Source organism: Pseudophryne corroboree, chromosome 6, assembly GCF_028390025.1.
Source record: "Pseudophryne corroboree isolate aPseCor3 chromosome 6, aPseCor3.hap2, whole genome shotgun sequence".
Lineage (NCBI taxonomy): Eukaryota > Metazoa > Chordata > Amphibia > Anura > Myobatrachidae > Pseudophryne > Pseudophryne corroboree.
In genome coordinates this window covers 312,870,741-312,892,787 of record NC_086449.1, presented here as the reverse complement: position 1 = coordinate 312,892,787, position 22,047 = coordinate 312,870,741, and the positions used below count along the sequence as shown (strand labels likewise).

The 22,047-nt window shown below is 46.0% G+C and overlaps 1 protein-coding gene across 1 annotated transcript in view; it reads left to right on the top strand.

Annotated features, from left to right (window-relative positions):
- OTUD7A (OTU deubiquitinase 7A) overlaps positions 1-22,047 on the top strand; it is a 461,376-nt gene that overhangs the window by 258,995 nt on the left and 180,334 nt on the right. The window contains exon 4 of the mRNA XM_063926250.1: positions 1,277-1,436. Coding sequence (XP_063782320.1) covers positions 1,352-1,436 — 85 coding nt within the window. The 5' untranslated portion in view covers positions 1,277-1,351. The remainder of the gene's footprint in view (positions 1-1,276; positions 1,437-22,047) is intronic.

Below are 22,047 nucleotides of genomic sequence, written 5' to 3'. Positions count from 1 at the left end.
GTACTGTGATTGAAGAGTCTATTCACGTAGAAAAAAAGTAAATTGATACTTATCACTATAGATCGTATCAGTTCGATGCGACATATAGCTTTGATTAGTAGCTATTTATGCATAATTACCCTTCCTGTGATTCGATCTGGTATCCACGGCTTTTGCGATTGCGTCTTCAGCTGTGATGTGTGAAGTCAGCTAGCGGGTCCATCCTGGGAGGAGTTCACCACTGAAAGGGCCTAATGGGGATATTCAGAGTTGTTAGCAACCCAAAAAAAGCACACTAATGGGCAAAACCATGGGGGTAATTCTGAGTTGATTGCAGCAGGAACTTTGTTAGCAGTTGGGCAAAACCATGTGCACTGCAGGGGAGGCAAATATAACATATGCAGTGGAAGTTAGATTTGGGTGGGGTGTGTTCAATCTGAAATCTAAATTGCAGTGTAAAAATAAAGCAGCCAGTATTTACCCTGCACAGAAACAAAATAACCCACCCAAATCTAACTCTCTCTGTACATGTTATATCTGCCTCCCCTGCAGCACACATGGTTTTGCCCAACTGCTAACAAAGTTCCTGCTGCGATCAACTCAGAATTACCCCCACGTGTGCACTGCAGGTGGGGCAGATGTAACATGTGCAGAGAGATTAGATTTGGGTGGGGTGTGTTCAAACTGAAATCTAAATTGCAGTGTAAAAATAAAGCAGCCAGTATTTACCCTGCACAGAAACAATATAACCCACCCAAATCTAACTCTCTCTGCACATGTTATATCTGCCTCCCCTGCAGTGCACATGGTTTTGCCCAACTGCTAACTTTTCTGGTAATAACACTGAATAACCCCCTAACTGTAGTACGCACCTTGGAACCTTGGACGTTTACCCAGATACACTTGTTATGAGGCACATGGAACAGGCTTGGGGAAGGTTGGGGTTAGGTTCAGGCACCACCAAGGGGGGGAAGGAGGGTTAGGCAGGATGGAAGGATTAAGGGAGAAGGGGAAGCATACTTACATCGCTCCTGTCGGGAGTTCAAATATACCGAAGCCTGCATCCCGTCCGCCAGTCAGTCATACTGAACAGTAGTATATTTAGCTTTTGTTCTATTTTTATTTTACTTAATTGTTATTATTGTTTGTTTTTACAGCAGGGAACAAAAATAAACCACTTTTTTTCTTCTCAGTACTAATAGTTATAAAGCTTAGGTTTATATGCAGTGATTTACACCTTACAGAAGAGGAAATAAGTTGTAAGCAGAAAGTAAATAAGCCTATTCTTCTATTTTAGATGGAATTGTTTTAGTGGCAACATTCTGCTCCTGCTGGTGCTGCTGCTTTGCAAGCAGCCTTACTACATGACCACATGACTCTGGATATGGACTCGGTCCTGTCAGACTTTGTTCGGTCTACAGGGGCTGAACCTGGTCTGGCAAGAGATTTGCTGGAAGGTAAGACTGCACTTGTGTTTCTTCCTCGCTGTATTTCCACTGTTACAAGCTTTTTAATACTACTCATTGGGCCTAATTCTGAGTTGATCGCAGCAGCAAATTTGTTAGCAGTTGGGCAAAACCATGTGCACTGCAGGGAGGGCAGATATAACATGTGCAGAGAGAGTTAGATTTGGGTGGGGTGTGTTCAAACTGAAATCTAAATTGCAGTGTAAAAATAAAGCAGCCAGTATTTACCCTGCACAGAAACAAAATAACCCACCCAAATCTAAGTCTCTCTGCATATGTTATATCTGCCCCTCCTGCAGTGTACATGGTTTTGCCCAATTGCTAACAAACTTGCTGCTGCGATCAACTCAGAATTACCCCCCATTATCTCTAAACAATGTATAAGTCGGTACACAGAAGGTGGAGTATGTTGTATGGGTTTATATTTTTGGTACTAGTAATATCTGTTTCTGCCAGATTTCATTAAAAAGAAATAAAAAAATCACTTTTTTTCCAGTGTCACTCAGTTTGCTTTAGGCAACCCTAGGACAGCACCTACTTCCTTTGCTATGCATGTGTATGACGTAGTAAGATGCAGCATTCAGTGACATTCTAATGTGGGAAATGATGCACATGACAATTCATGTTATATGATTGCATCTCTTAGGCCCAGTACTCACGGGCCGATGCAGGAGAGATGTGTGCTGAGCGAACCGCTCAGCACACATCTCTCCTGCCGCTCAGCACAGCGCGATCTGTGCTGAGCGTGCGGGGGGAGACGGGGGGGTCGCTCATTTCGCCCAGCGGGTGAAGTGAGCGACCCGCTAGATTGGCCTGCATGCAGGCCAATCTAGCAGCGGCGATAGCGATGCGCGGGGCCGCGCATCGCTATCGCCGAGGGGGCTACACACGGAGCGATCCTGCCGATATTCTAAGCAATCTAGTCAGATTGCTTAGAATATCGCTCCGTGAGTACCCCCCTTTAGAATAAAGGTAAATATCCACGTCATGCATGGTCACATTCTAAGATTAATAACTGCTTCTTATTCAATGGCAGCTTTTAAATGAACACATTATACACATTCTTTAGTTATGACATAGTGGTGTTATGGGCCCTACACATTTAGCGATGTTAACGAGCGATATGAACAATATCGTTCATATCGTTAAGTGTGGAGGCACCGACGAACGATGCGCGTCCCTGCAGTCGTTCATCATGGGTTTTCCATCGTTTTTCAATGCAAGTCAATTTGGATGAAAAACGATCATCATTCAGATCACTCATCATCCAAATTGCTGACATCGCCAAGTGTGTAGGGACCATTAGTTTCATATGGTAAGTATGACTAGCAAATATGCATTCCTTATCACATCTACCACTGTTTGTGCCAGTATGTAATCTAGTGCTCCCTCTGAGGACCACTAAATAACGCAGAGCTTCATATAGAAATCAGTATACCATGTAGAGCCCAAATATACTACTAAGGGTGCTATGTATCAAACCAACTAAAGAAGGCATGTGAAGAACTTGCACATAGCAGTCAGAGTTTAGCTGTCATGTATAGAATGTACTTGATAAATGATTGCTAGAAGCTGATTGCTATGGGCAACCTCTTCACTCTTGTCCTCTTTAGAAGATATGAGACAGTACATCTCCTCCTAAGCCTCATTCTGGATGCTCCAATGAAATATCTAACAAACTGATCAGCTGACTGGTAGTGACAGGAGATCAGATCAGGGTCTGATTCTCAGCCCTGTTCATTATCTGAATACGCATGCAGTACAATTGCTCATGTGATGTCATTAGAAAGTGTGACATAAATCTTACTGATTTCTTTCTACTATTGTCAAAACAGTCTGTTTAATTGCTCACTTTCTGCAGGACATTAGTAATCTCTCTCCGAACAAGCACACATCCATGGTACAAAGTACAGATGTCCCAAGTAGAAGGACATTATGTTTAATATAACTGTACTGGTGCAGGGGTCACATATTTAAGAATAACACATATTTTTTATAACTTTTATAACTTAATTTAAACATAATTGGAAAGAATACATTTTTAAAAACATCTGGTGACTGTACTTAAAACTTGGGACTGGATCACTGGTACTGGAGCCTAGGAGCATCTGTAAAGTTATCCATGCTCTAAATCCTGGAGAAGTTTGGGAACTTGAGTTCTCAGGCAGACAAGCAGGAAACCGATAAGACATTTTAATGTGACAAAACAAAAGTTACAGGGGGTTAACTGGTCTGTTGCCAATCAATTGATCTTGGTACGTAGTCACTGTTTTGGAGTGGGTTGGGATTGCATTGGCTATATTCTCCCTCAAATAAGGTTTATTTTCTGACTTAAAACTTAATTATAATATTATTGATTTCTAATAGTGTTTAGAATGCATAGTCTACTGCCTTTTTTTTTATTTTTTTTCCGTTTTTTTAGGGTGTTTTTTTTTAACATCCAAACAGATTCAGTGTTATTTCATTCAGCGTTTTACAGAAGATAGTAAAATTGTTTGAGTTATTGCTATGTCAGGGCCCTTTCACCCCACTGCTTCAAATTGTACATAGTGTTCCATATTTCTGTACAACTGCTGTAGGCAGGTGTAAGGAAGTGCAGTAGCTTGTATTTAATGGAGATTTTTTCAGATGAGACTGCAGGTTTATAGAAAATCTATTTTTAATAAACCTACGTATGTACAGTACATGCATCAGTTGTTCTTCTGCTGAAAAAGCAGACATAGCAGTAATATTTCTCTTTTGCAAGTCTTCAGTTGCCTTGAAACAAATTCAAGGCACATTTTTTTTTAGAATATTGTTATCTTGCCATTATTAACTAATTGGATGAAAATTGCTCTAACCCTGTTTCTGTATACCATTTGTATAGTGTAAATATCAAGAGATTGATGTATAATATTATTCTTGAAGCTACATTACTTACAAGAACAAAGCCTTTCTCAACCTGGATGCTTCTAAGACCATCATCCGCTCACTGGTCATATCCAGATTGAATAACTGTAATCTCTTCCTATCTGGCCTTCCTGACTACAGCCTCTTGCCACTTCCATTTATGCTCAATGCTGCTTGCTGCCCGGCTGATCTTCCTCTCCAAATGTACCGTACCCCTTCCCTTACAAGCCCTACACTGGCTTCCCTTCAGAATCCAATTCAAGCTTCTCACACTTACAAGCCCTCACCCATTCTTCTCCCATTTACATATCTGACCTTATCTCCCTTTGCACTCTCACCCATCCTTTTCGCAACACAAATGCATGCCGCCTCTCCTGCCAACAGGTTACTTCCTCCCATTCCTGCCTCCAAGATTTTGGCTGTGGTGCTTCCTACAGTACCTCTACCTCTCCCTATCAAACACTCAACCTCTATATAAAACTTCAGATGGCTTTCAAGACCCACTTCAACAAACCCAGCCATCTCTCATCCTAAACCTATGCTTCATGCTCACTTCTACCCCATCTGTGTCACATCTGTCTGTCTACCCCTTCACTTCAGAATGTAAGCTCTCATGAGAAGGACCCTCTCACCCCATGTGCTTTTCTTCTCTTGCTTAGAATATCTTCTACTCCATACTAACTACAATGGCACATAACCCTCTGTTTCTTCCTGCCTGATGCATATTTCAGTGTCATAGCCGCTGATGCAGCAATGTTTGTACTTGTCCTACATTGTCTTGTACTATAAGTCGCTGTTTTCTTGTTTTGCTCATTGTACTTTATGAGGCGCTGCAGAACCCGTGTGGCGCCATATAAACTATAATAATACTAAGCAGTGTGGCACTTTTCACCACTATAATATCACTGTTTTTATGAATGTCCCATTATCTCCTCTCAAAACACGTTCAATAAATGTTATACATTTTTTGGCTTTGACATATTTGGGAGCATACTGTGGCATCACTGAGGGAGTGAGCTAAACTACAAGGTTTAAAAATAACAAATTGGAGATTAAGACAATCAATCAAATTGTTTTTAGTCTGGACAAAGGGATGACCTAGATCTGATACTTATTTCAGTGTCATCTGCTGAAGTAGCTATGTTTATTTACCCTGTACTTATGCTATATTGCAGTGTTTTTCAACCACTGTGCCGTGGCACACTAGTGTGCCCTGAGCAGTCTCCAGGTGTGCCGCCATAGAAGCAGAGCCAGGCCCGTCAGTGTTTTGCCACTACTGAGGCCCTGGAATGATCAATACTGGTGGGTTTAGTGGTTGCAGAGCCAGTTCTAATTTTGGGCCCGGGCAATGTTGGGATCTTCTGGCTTTCTCAGATGTGGCTCGGGCATTACCCATGAAGAAGCTGCGACATGACATCCTAGGACACGTAACTGCACCATGCATCACCATTATATTTGAGTGTGTTTAAATCTTGTTCAGTGTGCCGTGAGTTGTAAAAATTAGAAAATCTCTTTGCTACAGTGTCGTCACCATGTTGTTATAAAACGCCCCAAAACTGTCAAAAGACATGGATTGGTGGAGGGGCTGCTGGAGGGGTCCCAGTTTGCTACCCCTCCCCAGTATGCCTGTGCTGTAGCCAGTGGTGCCATCTTCCCAGTAATCTCTTCGGGAAGATGGCGCCGCATGTAGAAAGCAAAGACTGGCACTGTGCCAGAGTCTTTGCTCTCTAGTGGTCAGCGTCATCTTCCCAAATATCACTGGAATGATGGCACTGGCCGGGGAGGAGGGACCTGCCTTTTAAGATTGTTCTACTGTGAGGCGTAATCTGAATTAGGGGTACTATTGTGTGACCACACCCATCCTTGTGAGATCACACCCCATTTTCTCTGACGTCCTAGTGGATGCTGGGGTTCCGTAAGGACCATGGGGAATAGACGGCTCCGCAGGAGACTTGGCACACTAAAAGAAAGATTTGGTACTACCTGGTGTGCACTGGCTCCTCCCTCTATGCCCCTCCTCCAGACCTCAGTTAGATTTCTGTGCCCGGCCGAGCTGGATGCACACTAGGGGCTCTCCTGAGCTCCTAGAAAGAAAGTATATATATTAGGTTTTTTATTTTACAGTGAGACCTGCTGGCAACAGGCTCACTGCAGCGAGGGACTAAGGGGAGAAGAAGCGAACCTACCTGCTTGCAGCTAGCTTGGGCTTCTTAGGCTACTGGACACCATTAGCTCCAGAGGGATCGACCGCAGGACCCGTCCTTGGTGTTCGTTCCCGGAGCCGCGCCGCCGTCCCCCTTACAGAGCCAGAAGCAAGAAGATGGTCCGGAAAATCGGCGGCACAAGACTTCAGTCTTCACCAAGGTAGCGCACAGCACTGCAGCTGTGCGCCATTGCTCCTCATACACACTTCACACTCCGGTCACTGAGGGTGCAGGGCGCTGGGGGGGGGGGCGCCCTGAGCAGCAATAATATCACCTTGGCTGGCAAAATAACCACAATATATAGCCCCAGAGGCTATATATGTGGTAATTACCCCTGCCAGAATACAGAAAAAAGCGGGAGAAAAGTCCGCCGAAAAAGGGGCGGAGCCATCTCCCTCAGCACACTGGCGCCATTATTCCCTCACAGTTCCGCTGGAAGGAAGCTCCCTGACTCTCCCCTGCAGTCTACACTACAGAAAGGGTAAAAAAGAGAGGGGGGGCACAGATTTGAGGCGCAGTAAATATTATAGCAGCTATAGGGGACATAATTCAGTTAGTCCCTGCATTATATAGCGCTCTGGTGTGTGCTGGCATACTCTCTCTCTGTCTCCCCAAAGGGCTTTTGTGGGGTCCTGTCTCCTTTAAGAGCATTCCCTGTGTGTGTGTGCGGTGTGTCGGTACGGCTGTGTCGACATGTTTGATGAGGAGACTTATGTGGAGGCGGAGCAGATGCCTATAAATGTGATGTCACCCCCTGCGGGGCAGACACCTGAGTGGATGGACTTATGGAAGGAATTACGTGCAAGTGTCGACTCCTTACATAAAAAATTTGACGACATGCCAAATGCGGGACAGCCGGTTTCTCAGCTCGTGCCTGCCCAGGCAATTCAAAGGCCATCAGGGGCTCTAAAACGCCCACTACCTCAGATGGCAGACACAGAAGTCGACACGGATACTGATACCAGTGTCGACGACGATGAGTCAAATTTAATGTCCACAAGGGCCATTCGTGGCATGATTGAGGCAATGAAAGAGGTTTTACACCTTTCTGATATAAACCCAGGTACCTCAAAAAAGGGTATTATGTTTGGGGAGAAAAAACTACCAATAGTTTTTCCCCCATCTGAAGAATTAAATGAAGTGTGTGAAGAAGCGTGGGCTTTCCCTGATAAGAAATTGGTGATTTCAAAAAAATTACTAATGGCGTTCCCTTTCTCGCCAGAGGATAGGTCACGTTGGGAAACTCCCCCTAGGGTGGATAAAGCGCTCACACGTTTGTCTAAAAAGGTGGCACTACCGTCTCCGGATACGGCCGCCCTAAATGAACCTGCTGATAGAAAGCAGGAGGCTATCCTAAAGTCTATATATACACACACTGGTGTTATACTGAGACCAGCTATTGCTTCAGCGTGGATGTGCAGTGCTGCTGCTGCTTGGTCAGATTCCCTGTCAGAAAATATTGACACCCTGGACAGGGACACTATATTGCTAACCGTAGAGCATATAAAAGACTCAGTCTTGTACATGAGAGATGCACAGAGGGAGATCTGCCGGCTGGCATCTAGAATAAGTGCATTGTCCATTTCTGCTAGGAGAGGTTTATGGACTCGGCAGTGGACAGGGGATGCAGATTCTAAAAGGTACATGGAAGTTTTGCCTTATAAGGGTGAGGAGTTATTCGGGGATGGTCTCTCAGACCTTGTTTCCACAGCAACAGCTGGGAAGTCAGCATTTTTACCCCATGTCCCCTCACAGCCTAAGAAAGCGCCGTACTATCAGGTGCAGTCCTTTCGACCCCAGAAAAACAGGCGGGGAAAAGGCGGGTCCTTTCTGTCTAGAGGCAGAGGAAGGGGAAAAAAGCTGCACCACGCAGCAGGTTCCCAGGAACAAAAGTCCTCCCCCGCTTCTTCCAAATCCGTTGCATGACGGTGGGGCTCCACAGGCGGAGCCAGGTACGGTGGGGGGCCGCCTCAAAAATTTCAGCGATCAGTGGGTTCGCTCACGGGTGGATCCCTGGATCCTTCAAGTAGTATCTCAGGGGTACAAGCTGGAATTCGAGGCGACTCCCCCCCGCCGTTTCCTCAAATCGGCCTTACCGACAATTCCCTCGAGCAGGGAGGCTGTACTAGAGGCAATTCACAAGCTGTATTCCCAGCAGGTGATAGTCAAAGTACCCCTACTTCAACAAGGACGGGGTTACTATTCCACACTGTTTGTGGTACCGAAACCGGACGGTTCGGTGAGACCCATTTTAAATTTGAAATCCTTGAACACATACATAAAAAAATCAAAGTTCAAGATGGAATCGCTCAGGGCGGTTATTGCAAGCCTGGACGAGGGGGATTACATGGTATCCCTGGACATCAAGGATGCTTACCTGCATGTCCCAATTTACTTTCCTCACCAGGAGTACCTCAGATTTGTGGTACAGGATTGCCATTATCAATTCCAGACACTACCGTTTGGACTGTCCACGGCACCGAGGGTGTTTACCAAGGTAATGGCAGAAATGATGATACTCCTTCGAAAAAAGGGAGTTTTAATTATCCCGTACTTGGACGATCTCCTAATAAAGGCGAGGTCCAGGGAGCAGTTACTGGTCGGAGTAGCACTATCTCGGGAAGTGCTACAACAGCATGGCTGGATTCTAAACATTCCAAAGTCACAACTGGTTCCTTCCACATGCTTGCTGTTCCTGGGGATGATTCTGGACACAGAACAGAAAAAAGTGTTTCTCCCGCAGGAGAAAGCCAAGGAGCTGTCATCTCTAGTCAGAGACCTCCTAAAACCAAAACGGGTATCGGTGCATCACTGCACACGAGTCCTGGGAAAAATGGTGGCTTCGTACGAAGCAATTCCATTCGGCAGGTTCCATGCAAGGACCTTCCAGTGGGACCTCTTGGACAAGTGGTCGGGATCGCATCTTCAGATGCATCATCTGATAACCCTGTCTCCAAAGACCAAGGTGTCTCTACTGTGGTGGCTGCAGAGTGCTCATCTTCTAGTGGGCCGCAGATTCGGCATACAGGACTGGGTCCTGGTGACCACGGATGCCAGCCTTCGGGGCTGGGGTGCAGTCACACAGGGAAGAAATTTCCAGGGTCTTTGGTCAAGTCAGGAGTCGTCCCTACACATAAACATTCTGGAACTGAGGGCCATTTACAATGCCCTAAGTCAGGCAAGACCCCTGCTTCAAAACCAGCCGATCCTGATTCAATCAGACAACATCACGGCAGTCGCCCATGTAAACCGACAGGGCGGCACAAGAAGCAGGGTGGCCATGGCAGAAGCCACAAGGATTCTCCGATGGGCGGAAAATCACGTACTAGCACTGTCAGCAGTGTTCATTCCGGGAGTGGACAACTGGGAAGCAGACTTCCTCAGCAGACATGACCTTCACCCGGGAGAGTGGGGACTTCATCCAGAAGTCTTCCTACTGTTGGTAAACCGCTGGGAAAGGCCACAGGTGGACATGATGGCGTCCCGCCTCAACAAGAAGCTAAAGAGATATTGCGCCAGGTCAAGGGACCCTCAGGCGATAGCTGTGGACGCTCTAGTGACACCGTGGGTGTACCAGTCGGTCTATGTGTTCCCTCCTCTGCCCCTCATACCAAAGGTACTGAGAATAATAAGAAGGCGAGGAGTAAGAACGATACTCGTGGTTCCGGATTGGCCAAGAAGAGCTTGGTACCCAGAACTTCAAGAAATGTTATCAGAGGACCCATGGCCTCTACCGCTCAGACAGGATCTGCTACAGCAGGGGCCCTGTCTGTTCCAAGACTTACCGCGTCTGCGTTTGATGGCATGGCGGTTGAATTCCGGATCCTAAAGGAAAAGGGCATTCCGGAGGAAGTCATTCCTACGCTGATAAAAGCCAGGAAAGAAGTAACCGCAAACCATTATCACCGCATTTGGCGAAAATATGTTGCGTGGTGTGAGGCCAGGAAGGCCCCTACAGAGGAATTTCAGCTGGGTCGTTTTCTGCACTTCCTACAGTCAGGAGTGACTATGGGCCTAAAATTGGGTTCCATTAAGGTCCAGATTTCGGCTCTGTCGATTTTCTTCCAGAAAGAACTGGCTTCACTACCTGAAGTTCAGACTTTTGTAAAGGGAGTGCTTCATATTCAGCCCCCTTTTGTGCCTCCGGTGGCACCTTGGGATCTCAATGTGGTGTTGAGTTTCCTAAAATCACATTGGTTTGAACCACTTAAAACCGTGGATCTCAAATATCTCACGTGGAAAGTGGTCATGTTATTGGCCTTGGCTTCGGCCAGGCGTGTGTCAGAATTGGCGGCTTTGTCATGTAAAAGCCCTTATCTGATTTTCCATATGGATAGGGCAGAATTGAGGACTCGTCCCCAATTTCTCCCTAAGGTGGTATCAGCTTTTCACTTGAACCAACCTATTGTGGTGCCTGCGGCTACTAAGGACTTGGAGGATTCCAAGTTACTGGACATAGTCAGGGTCTTGAAAATTTATGTTTCCAGGACGGCTGGAGTCAGGAAAACTGACTCGCTTTTTATCCTGTATGCACCCAACAAAATAGGTGCTCCTGCTTCTAAGCAGACTATTGCTCGCTGGATTTGTAGCACAATTCAGCTGGCGCATTCTGCGGCTGGATTGCCGCATCCTAAATCAGTAAAAGCCCATTCCACGAGGAAGGTGGGCTCATCTTGGGCGGCTGCCCGAGGGGTCTCGGCTTTACAACTTTGCCGAGCTGCTACTTGGTCAGGGGCAAACACGTTTGCTAAATTCTACAAATTTGATACCCTGGCTGAGGAGGACCTTGAGTTCTCTCATTCGGTGCTGCAGAGTCATCCGCACTCTCCCGCCCGTTTGGGAGCTTTGGTATAATCCCCATGGTCCTTACGGAACCCCAGCTCCACTAGGACGTCAGAGAAAATAAGAATTTACTCACCGGTAATTCTATTTCTCGTAGTCCGTAGTGGATGCTGGGCGCCCATCCCAAGTGCGGATTGTCTGCAATACTTGTATATAGTTATTGCCTAACTAAAGGGTTATTGTTGAGCCATCTGTTGAGAGGCTCAGTTGTATTTCATACTGTTAACTGGGTTAAATATCACGAGTTATACGGTGTGATTGGTGTGGCTGGTATGAGTCTTACCCGGGATTCAAAATCCTTCCTTATTGTGTCAGCTCTTTCGGGCACAGTATCCTAACTGAGGTCTGGAGGAGGGGCATAGAGGGAGGAGCCAGTGCACACCAGGTAGTACCACATCTTTCTTTTAGTGTGCCCAGTCTCCTGCGGAGCCGTCTATTCCCCATGGTCCTTACGGAACCCCAGCATCCACTACGGACTACGAGAAATAGAATTACCGGTGAGTAAATTCTTATTTTGTTTTGCAACTAGGGGGGTGCTTAATCCCCTGCACTGGTCCTGGCTCTACTTAATGGGAGTGGGGGGGAGTGGAATGAGTTCCACTACTACTCCAAGACCACTTTAAGCACTGCCTGTCACTGACCTAGGTTGGAGGTGTTGTGAACTTGGGGGTTCTCCCGATGGTAGGGGAGAGGAACCACCGTTGGGTCGGAACAGGGATGGCTTAATATAGGTCTTCCTCATACAGGACTCTGACAGTAAAGCTTGGTGAAAATATTAAAGAACTTTATTGCAGGAAGAGAGCAACACAATGTCACTTGGCAGAGAAGTAACGTATGGGGAAATGTCCAGGCCTATAGGAGAACTTGTAAGCAATGCTAAGGATTCCAGGAAAAGAAGTACTTGTGAGTGTTGGTACAAGATAATAATGACTGAAGAACTTGTAAGTGATGTTTTTAAAGATACCGGTGATTTGAGGAACTGGTGAACGGTCGTTAAAGACTCTGACGATTTGAAACACTTGTGAGCGGTGGTTAAAGACACTGATGATTTGTAGAACTTGAGAACGGTGGTTAAAGACACTGATGATTTGTAGAGCTTGTGAACGGTGGTTAAAGACACTGATGATTTGTAGAACTTGAGAGCGGTGGTTAAAGACACTGGCAACTTGCAAAACTTGGGAGCGGTGGTTAAAGACACTGGTGATTTGTATGACTTGAGAGCGGTGATTAAAGACACTGATGATTTGTAGAACTTGAGAGCGGTGATTAGCCCGCAGCACACGCTGACTCCAAGAAGCACTGGTGACTGGATTGCAGAGAAACACACCAGCCGCAGTATACGCTGAACTGTGCAGCAACTGGCATCTGGAAGTGCCGGAGATACTGGGGTACGACTGCAGAGAGATACGTCGGGAACAAGAGCACTGGCATCCACGTCAGGAGAAAAGACGATACTCAGGCGCCGAGGCTCTGCCCGGCGTCTGACTTTGAATCTCGCGCCTCCGCTGGACCGGCGGAACAGTCCGACGACGCCACCCGCTCCCCGCCCACGCGACGCCGGGTGCCACGGCGGCGCCCCCGCCCCAGGGAACCGCCGGGAGCCGCGCCAGCCAGACGCCGGAGCCCGCGGACCACCGAAGGCGGTGGCCGCAACACAGACCAGCAGGCACGCAGGGGTAAGCGCGGTGAACGCCGCCTATGGTGTGTGACACTGCCAGGTACATTGTATAAATATAGACATTTTTCTACACTTGAACAAGGGGATCTTTTAGCCTAAAATGTCTGCTACTTCTGTTACTGTTTGCCTTCTTTAATTAAAAAAACAAAAACAAAACCCTATTGAGCATGTTTTGGTGCAACATTTCACTGGCATGTAGATTTACTTTTGCGACAGAAGTGCCTGCCATTGCTGTGAGCTTCTGTAACAGATTGTAACCAGGGCAGCCAAAAATGGGTGAAAGGGGCATGGCAAAATGGCAGGAGGTATGGCAGCGCCTCCTAAACACCCCCACTCTGGAAGAATAGCTTTCACGGCGCTGGGAGTTACTAAGGGGGTAGCGTTGAACATTTGTCCTCAACGGTGGCTAGACCGTTTTTGGGGCGGCTGCGTGATGTCACATACAACCGTTCCGATAAAGAAAATGGTGGTGGTACGGCTGCATATGCAGGGGGCATCTGCTATTCCCTGTTCAGCGATGCAAAAAGATTGCGATCACAATGCTGGGCGGGACTTGGGGGTTATTCAGGTTGGGTTGAGTGATCCTGCACTGCTACCTGTTGCATACACTCATCAGCTGGGGAGTCGAATGACACCCATCTCGCCTCAACCTCTGCTCAGTGAGAACCAGTGTGTAACAGTGATTATGTGGGATTCATGTAAATATTTTATGCAATTCACAATATAAGCTTACCATCTTCGAAGTGTTGGAGAATTATTATACATTTTTATTTTTTGGTCATTTCAAAATGTAACTGGACCCTCTTTTGTTAGTTTCCCCTCAGCTCACTTTAAAATTGTTATAAAGGAGAAAATTATCTAAACGCAATTATAGAGCAAGACCATTTTCTTACTGTGTAAGCTGCAGAACTAGGTGTCCTGTTAGTTGCTTTTCATTTTACACTTGTATTCCTTACTGCATTATTTTGCTTATCGCACAGTGTAACCTAAGTAGTGCACCCAACATGGCTGCCTCGCCTGGTACTCTCTTGTGTAGAATAAACAATGCATGGTGCTGAACTCTCCTAATATATTTGTCTCCCCAAATATGTGTCATTTCTTCACCTTTTCAGAGAATTTTTTAATAAAGATAATTTCAAGCAAAATATATTTAAAAAATGTCTATTTTAATTTTTAAGTAAAATTTAGCCTGTTTTTGTTCTTCTTCGTTGTCTTCTTCTTCTGATTATTATTATTATTATTATTACAGGTTGAGTATCCCTTATCCAAAATTCAAAATCCCAAATTTTTGGGTCTCATACTGAGATAATTACATATATATCATATATATTATATGTATAGCTATAGGTAGATATATAATATATATAATATATATGTCATTATCTCAGTATGGAACCCAAAAATGTGGGATTTAAAATGTTGGATAAGGGATACTCAACCTGTATTATTTTTTAAATATTAATATCATTATTTACTCTGCATTTTAAAATAAGGAATTTCGGGCTAAGTTTGGTCCAGTAATCTTACAAACTTGTCTTATAAGAGGAACAAGATGGCGGGAGCCTCATGACTCATGAAGAGTCATCCTTCAGCACTCAGGAGAGGAAAAACCCCCTTGTGGAGGAAACCTCTGGGGACCCATGGCTGATGGACTGCCCGTCCCTCTAGGCATTAAGAGACTATGGGGTATATTCAATTGAAGTCGAAACTGCCGTCTTGTTGGAAAGACGGCATTTTTCGACTTTTTCAGGTCGGAAGGGGTTCCGACCTATTCAGTCCTCTGCTTTTTTATTTAACAAGTCGGGAAATTTGACTTGTTGGAAAGCACGTGGATCGGCGGAATAGCTGCCGATCCGCGTGCTTGTGTCGGAAACTGGGACAAATCCGACAGGTTTTGACCCTGTTTCCGACCATCTCAATCCGACTTTAAAAAAAGTCGGATTGAGGTGAGGGAACTGAGAGGAGGAGAGGGGGGAGAACCGCGGGGAGAAGGGGGAGAGCAGCAGATACAGCACAGCATATGCAGGAGGATGTTGCACAGCCGCCACTCACGGCAGCGTCCACTCGGCTCCAGCAAGCGATGTCTCGCTTGCTGGAGCCGGGTGGATGCTGCCGTGAGTCCTGGTGGCGGTGCCACATCCTCCTACAACGCTGCTGTAGCGCTGCTCTCCCCCTTCTCCCCACGGCTCTCCCCTGTCTCCCCCCTCTCCTCCTCTCAGGATCCTCATCTTAATCCGACTTTTTTTAAAGTCAGATTGAGATGGTCATTGAATAGCCCTTGTCTGATCCATTCCGACAAATGCATGTCGGAATGGATAAGACTTCAATTGAATATATCCCTTTGCAGAGTTTTCCCAGACCACCCCCCACCCACTAACCTTGCCTAACCCAGTCATCCCTTCTGTTGCCTCAAACCTGCTATTTTGACCTATTTACATGGCCAGAGAAGAACGCACCTACACGTTGATGGTGAGTGAAAAAAGAGAGCAAGAGATGAATGGGAGTGAGGGGTGGGGGTGGGGGAGGGGGACAGTCATAGCCACCATAGCATTCATTTCTAACAGTGATTACAACTGTACAAATATAGCCATTCTCGTCGTGGCTACATCATACCGCGACTGCGCCTTGTTAGGCGCGACCGAACCGCGTACGTCTGGACGTCTAAGACGTGTGAGTGCCCCATTCACATGGATGGGAGCGGCAAATGCCACAGCTTGATATGGCTAGGCACAGGCGCGCATAGCTGCGTCGATGGTGCAGGTTTCCCCAGATGTAGCCATGATCAGCATGGCTACATCTATATATAGTATTGGATAAAAACAAAAGTAATGATTAAAGAACAATATAATTCTCTTACATCTCTGCACATTAATAAAAATGGTTCAGCCAGCAATAGTGGTACACTGGGATTTAGGCAGGCAGAGAGAGAGAGAGTAAAGGATTTAATTTGCAACATTATAGGTTCACCAAACAACTCCAAGGAGATGTTATAGGTGCAGCTGCAGATAAAGGATTTAATTAGGAACATTATAGGCCCATCTGGAAAGCGCTCTTCAAATATCTCCAATGAACCATTTGCTTCCGCTTGTGGTTAAGTAACGGCACTGTTCCAGTAGGTGTAAAATTTTGCTTTTATCCAATACTATGCTGTCCCCAAGGTCATTAGTCATATATTATAATAGACATGCTAAAAGTCTGCCGACGATTCGAACTAAACTGCCGTTATCTTTGTCCAGTCACTAACTTTCTACCAGTGTACAATGCCGTCCCAGGCCTCTCGAGGCATATGCTAGAGACAGCAACAGCACAGCCCTGATATAGGCAGTTGCCATTATGACATCACAGCATGACCTCACACACCCCAACAGACCGGCCAAGACTGGTTATTTCTGGTTTGAGGCCCCTGTTTTTTTTTACATGACTGATTTAAGGGATATGTGATTTCACTTATTATTTAAAACGATGGCATTCAGATCAGAATATTTTTATTACTAGCGTTTGCCCCGGCTGATTCAGGATGCAGTCTCATGCGCAGGGCCCTGCAGAAAATGCGATCGCCTCTGCCAGGCAGAGACAGTCGCAGGGGAAGGGGGTAGGCAACTCTCCGTATCCAAGACAGCGACGGAGAAATGGGGGGCGTAATTCGGGCGGCTGCATGACGTCACATGCAGCCGTTGCGATCACAGAAATGGCGACGGGCCTTCTACCCCATTTTTTATGATCACGCGACTGCAATTTCAACGTGGTCAAGGGGAGGAGGCGGGGTGCTAGGCGCATAGGCAGTCCCCAGCAAGCTGTCCAAAGAATTGCAAATTCTGCTACTTAGCAGAATTTGCAATCCTTACTGCAGAGATTTTCAACCTTTTACAACTCGCAGCACACTGAACAAGATCTTAGTAACTCCCAGCGCCGCGAAAGCTATTCTTGCGGAGAGGGGGTGTTTAGGAGGCGCTGCCATTCCTCCTGCCATTTTGCCACGCCCCATTCACCCAATTTTGTCTGCCCTGGTTACAATCTGTTACACAAGCTCACAGCAATGGCATGTTCTTCTGTCGCAAAAGTAAGTGTACATGCCAGTGAATTGTTGCACCAAAACATGCTCAATAGAGGGTTTTTTGTTTTTTTATTAAAGCAGGCAAATAGTAACAGAAGAAGCAGACATTTCAGGCTAAAAGATCCCCTTGTTCAAGTGTAGGAAAATGTCTATATTTATACATTGTACAGTACCTGGCAGTGCTTAAAGTGGTCTTGGAGTGGTAGTGTAACTCATTCCACTATCCCCCCCACACTCATTAAGCAGAGCCTGGACCAGTGCAAGGGATTAAGCACCCCGCTAGTTGCTAAACAAAATGGGGTGTGGTCTCACAAGGATGGGTGTGGTCACACAATAGTACCCCCAATTCAGATTACGCCTCACAGTAGAACAATCTTAAGAGGCAGGTCCCTCCTCCCCGGTCAGTGCCATCATTCCAGTGATATTTGGGAAGAAGACGCTGACCACTAGAGAGAAAAGACTCTGGCACAGTGCCAGAGTCTTTGCTTTCTATGTGCGGCGCCATCTTCCCGAAGCGATCACCGGGAAGATGGCGCCACAGGCTACAGCACAGGCATACTGGGGTGGGGTAGCAAACTGGGGCCCCTCTAGCAGCCCATCCACCAATCCATGTCTTTCGGCGTTTTTGGGGCGTTTTTATAACAACATGGTGACGACACTGTAGCAAAGAGATTTTCAAACTTTTACAACTTGCGGCACACCGAACAAGATTTAAATGTTGCCAAGGCACACTCAAATATAATGGTGATGCATGGTGCAGTTCCGTGTCCTAGGATGTCATGTCGCAGCTTCTTCATGGGTAACGCCTGAGCCACATCTGAGAAAGCCAGAAGAGCCCAACACTGCCCAGGCACAAAATTAGAACTGGCTCTGCAACCACTAAACCCACCAGTATTGATCGTTCCAGAGCCTCAGTAGTGGCTTCTATGGCGGCATACCTGCAGACTGGTCAGGGCACACTAGTCTGCCACGGCACAGTGCTTGAAAAACAGTGCTGTAGCATATGCGGAATCAAACCAATCAGAATATGTTTGTGATTTTCACAGATTTACTCTGATTTTGTCATCGTTTTGTCCTTAATTGAGGTTATCACTGAAACATTGTAACAGTGATAAACAACATAACAACAGTGGAAATTGGGTTCATACAAAGCCTTACATAGCCAAAGATAAATAAGGAAACCCTACAATAAAAATCTATACTATAATAAAACTGTAAGGGGTGTGTCTGTACATAGACTTTTTTTTGAGAATGATATTTCTGGGGACGGTTTATGGACCATCGAGACAAAAAAATAAAGTGAAATTTAGTCTGTTTGTCTATACAATCTGGCATCACATAAAAACTACTGTATGATTTTATATCGCGTTTTCACTATAGTATAGCTTAGTGACCTAGAAAATGACTGAGGTATGTATTATCTGGATCTGACATCAGGGAGAGGAACAATAAAGGAAAAGCACTCGGCACGTGCAGTGTGCAGGCTCCTCAAGTCCAAAAGGGATGCGGTTATGTGACCGGCGGTCACAATTCTGGCACCGGCATCCCGAACACTGACTAGCCCGCCGGTTGGCATGCCGATCAATAGGGACTATTCCCCTGGTCACCTGATACCAACCTGTCCAAAATGACTATACAGTATGAGTGGAATTTTTAAACTCACTTAGTGCAGCTGGACTTCCAGCGTACAGCACTGCACTGAAAGTTGGTGTTCCGGTCATGCATGACTCAGAACTTCACTCTGCCCAGGTTATACAACAGAACCCGACTTAAAGTGACTGCTCTACAGAGGAACCTAATTGAGGCAGAGATTCTAATGAGATATAATACAGGTGAGACTGTGGGGTATATTCAATTAAAGTCGGAATGGATCCGACAAGGGCTATTCAATGAACTGCCAAATTCCTGACCATCTCAATCCTACTTTACAAAAAGTCGGCTTTAGATAAGGGACCTGAGAGGAGGAGACGGGGAGTGCCGTGGGGAGACGGGGAGAGCAGTGAGGAGACGGGGGAGAGCAGCGGCTACAGCACAGTGCAGCAGGAGGATGTGGCACAGCCGCCAGACCTCACAGCAGCATCCACCCAGCTCCAGCAGGCGGGACCTCGCTTGCTGGAGTCGGGTGGACTCAGCCATGAGCGGCGGCGGTGCCCCATCCTCCTGCTGTGCTGTAGCTGCTACTCTCCTCCATCTCCCCGCTGCTCTCCCCGTCTCCCCACGGCACTCCCCGTCTCCTCCTCTCAGGTCCCTTTTCTAATGCCGACTTTTTGTAAAGTTGGATTGAGATGGTCGGAAAGGTAGCCAAAACCTGTCGGATTTGTCCCCGTTTCCGACAGAAGCACGCAGATCCAGCGGCTATTCCGCTGATCCACGTGCTTTACGACAAGTTGGAATTCCCAACTTGTCGGATAATTTTGGGGTGTATTGAATAGGTCGGAACCCCTTCCGATCTAAAAAAGTAGAAAACTGCCGTCTTTCCGACAGACGGCAGCTTTCAACTGCAATTGAATATACCACTGTGTTTATACCGCGTATACCCCTTATTCCCGTTCATCTTTCTTTTCAAACAAAGGAGTCTACTTACTAAGCCTTGGATGGAGATAAAGTCGCTGGAGATAAAGTACCAGCCAGTCGGCTCCTATCTGCTATGCCACAGGCTATGTTTGAAAAATGACAGTTAGGAGCCGATTGGCTGGTACCTTATCTCCAGGGACTTTATCTCCATCCAAGACTTAGTAAATAGACTCCTAAGCCTCTTCAGTTCCTGTAAGCATCTGCTTCACTATGATCATCAAAAGTCACAGGTGCAAACACTCTGGTATGCAGACGTAGATCTTCGGACCAGCTGCTACAAGCATAATCTGCTAATATTGTTTACAAATAAATTTTGTGACCAATGGGCCTAATTCAGTAAGGCCTGGCAGAGGCAATCGCATTTTCTGCAGGGTGCTTCAGAAAATGCGGGCGCATGGACAGGACGGGCCCTGCGCATGAGCCCGCGTCCTCTTAGCAATTTTTGCAGTTAGATCGCTTATAGCAATCCAACCTGAATCAGCCCCTACGTGTACAAAATATACATCACAATATTAGATGCCGCTAAGCGAGCAAAACTGCAGTGCAAACTCTAGTAATAAAAATGTTCTGATCTGAATGTCATTGTTTTAAATAATAAGTGAAATCACATTTCCCTTAGGTCAGTCATGTAAAAAAAAACAGGAGCCTCAAACCATAAATAACCAGTCTTGGCCGGTCTGTTGGGGTGTGTGAGGTCATGCTGTGATGTCATAATGGCAACTGCCTATATCAGAGCTGTGCTGTTGCTGTCTCTAGCAGAGGCCTGGGACGGCATTGTACACTGGTAGAAGGTTAGTGACTGGACAATGATTAGGGTAGCTTAGTTCGTATTGTCGGCAGACTTTTAGCATGATTATTATAATATATGACTAATGACCTTGGGGACAGCATAGTATTGGATAAAAACAAAATTTTACACTTACTGGAACAGTGCCGTTACTTAACCACAAGCGGCTGCAAATGGGTTATTGGAGATATTTGAAGAGCGCTTTCTAGATGGGCCTATAATGTTCCTAATTAAATCCTTTATCTGCAGCTGCATCTATGACATCTCCTTGGAGTTGTTTGGTGAGCCTATAATGTTGCAAATTAAATCCAGACATCCAGATGTTCACGGTTTGGTCGCGCCTAACAAGGCGCAGTCGCGGTATGATGTAGCCATGACGAGAATGGCTATATTTGTACAGTTGTAATTCCTGTTAGTGTCAGAAATAAATGCTATGGTGGTTATGACTGTCCCCCTACCTCCTTCCTCACTCCCATTCATCTCTTGCTCTCTTTTTTTCACTCTCTCACGACATGTAGGTGCGTTCTTCTCCGGCCGCGTAAATAGGTCAAAATAGCAGATTTGAGGCAACAGAAGGGATGACTGGGTTAGACAAGATTAGTGGGTGGGCGGGTGGTCTGGGAAAACTCTGCAAAGGGATATATTCAATTTAAGTCGGATCCTACAGCAGCGCTGTAGGAGGATGTGGCACCGCCGCCAGACCTCACGTCAGCATCCACCCGGCTCCAGCAAGCAAGACCTCGCTTGCTGGAGCCGGGTGGACGCTGCCGTGAGCGGCGGCTGTGCCACATCCTCCTGCATATGATGTGCTGTAGCCGCTGCTCTCCCCCTTCTCCCCGCAGCTCTCCCCCGTCTCAGCACTGGTCTCCCCCCTCTCCTCTCAGCTCTCTCATCTCAATCCGACTTTTTTTAAAGTCGGATTGAGATGGTCGGAAACAGGGTCAAAACCTTTCGGATTTGTCCCCGTTGCCGACACAAGCACGCGGATCGGCAGCTATTCCGCCGATCCACGTGCTTTCCGACAAGTCGATTTCCCCGACTTGTTAGATAAAAAAGCCGGGGACTGAATAGGTCGGAACCCCTTCCGACATGAAAAAGTCGGAAACTGCCGTCTTTCCGACAAGACGGCAGTTTCGACTTCAATTGAATATACCCCATAGTCTCTTAATGCCTAGAGGGGCGGGCAGTCCTACAGCCATGGGTCCCCAGAGGTTTCCTCCACAAGGGGTTTTTTCCTCTCCTGAGTTCTGAAGGATGACTCTTCATGAGTCATGAGGCTCCCACCATCTTGTTCCTCTTATAGGACAAGTTTGTAAGATTGCTGGACCAATCTTATTCCGAAATTCCTTATTTTAAAATACAGAGTAAATAATAATATTAATAATTACAAAATAATAATAATAATAATAATAATAATAATCAGAAGAAGAAGACGAAGAAGAAGATGAAGAAGAACAAAAACAGGCTAAATTTTACTTAAAAAATAAAAATAGACATTTATTTTTAAATTATATTTTGTTTGAAGTAATCTTTATTAATAAATTCTCACAAAAGGTGAAGAATTTACACATCTT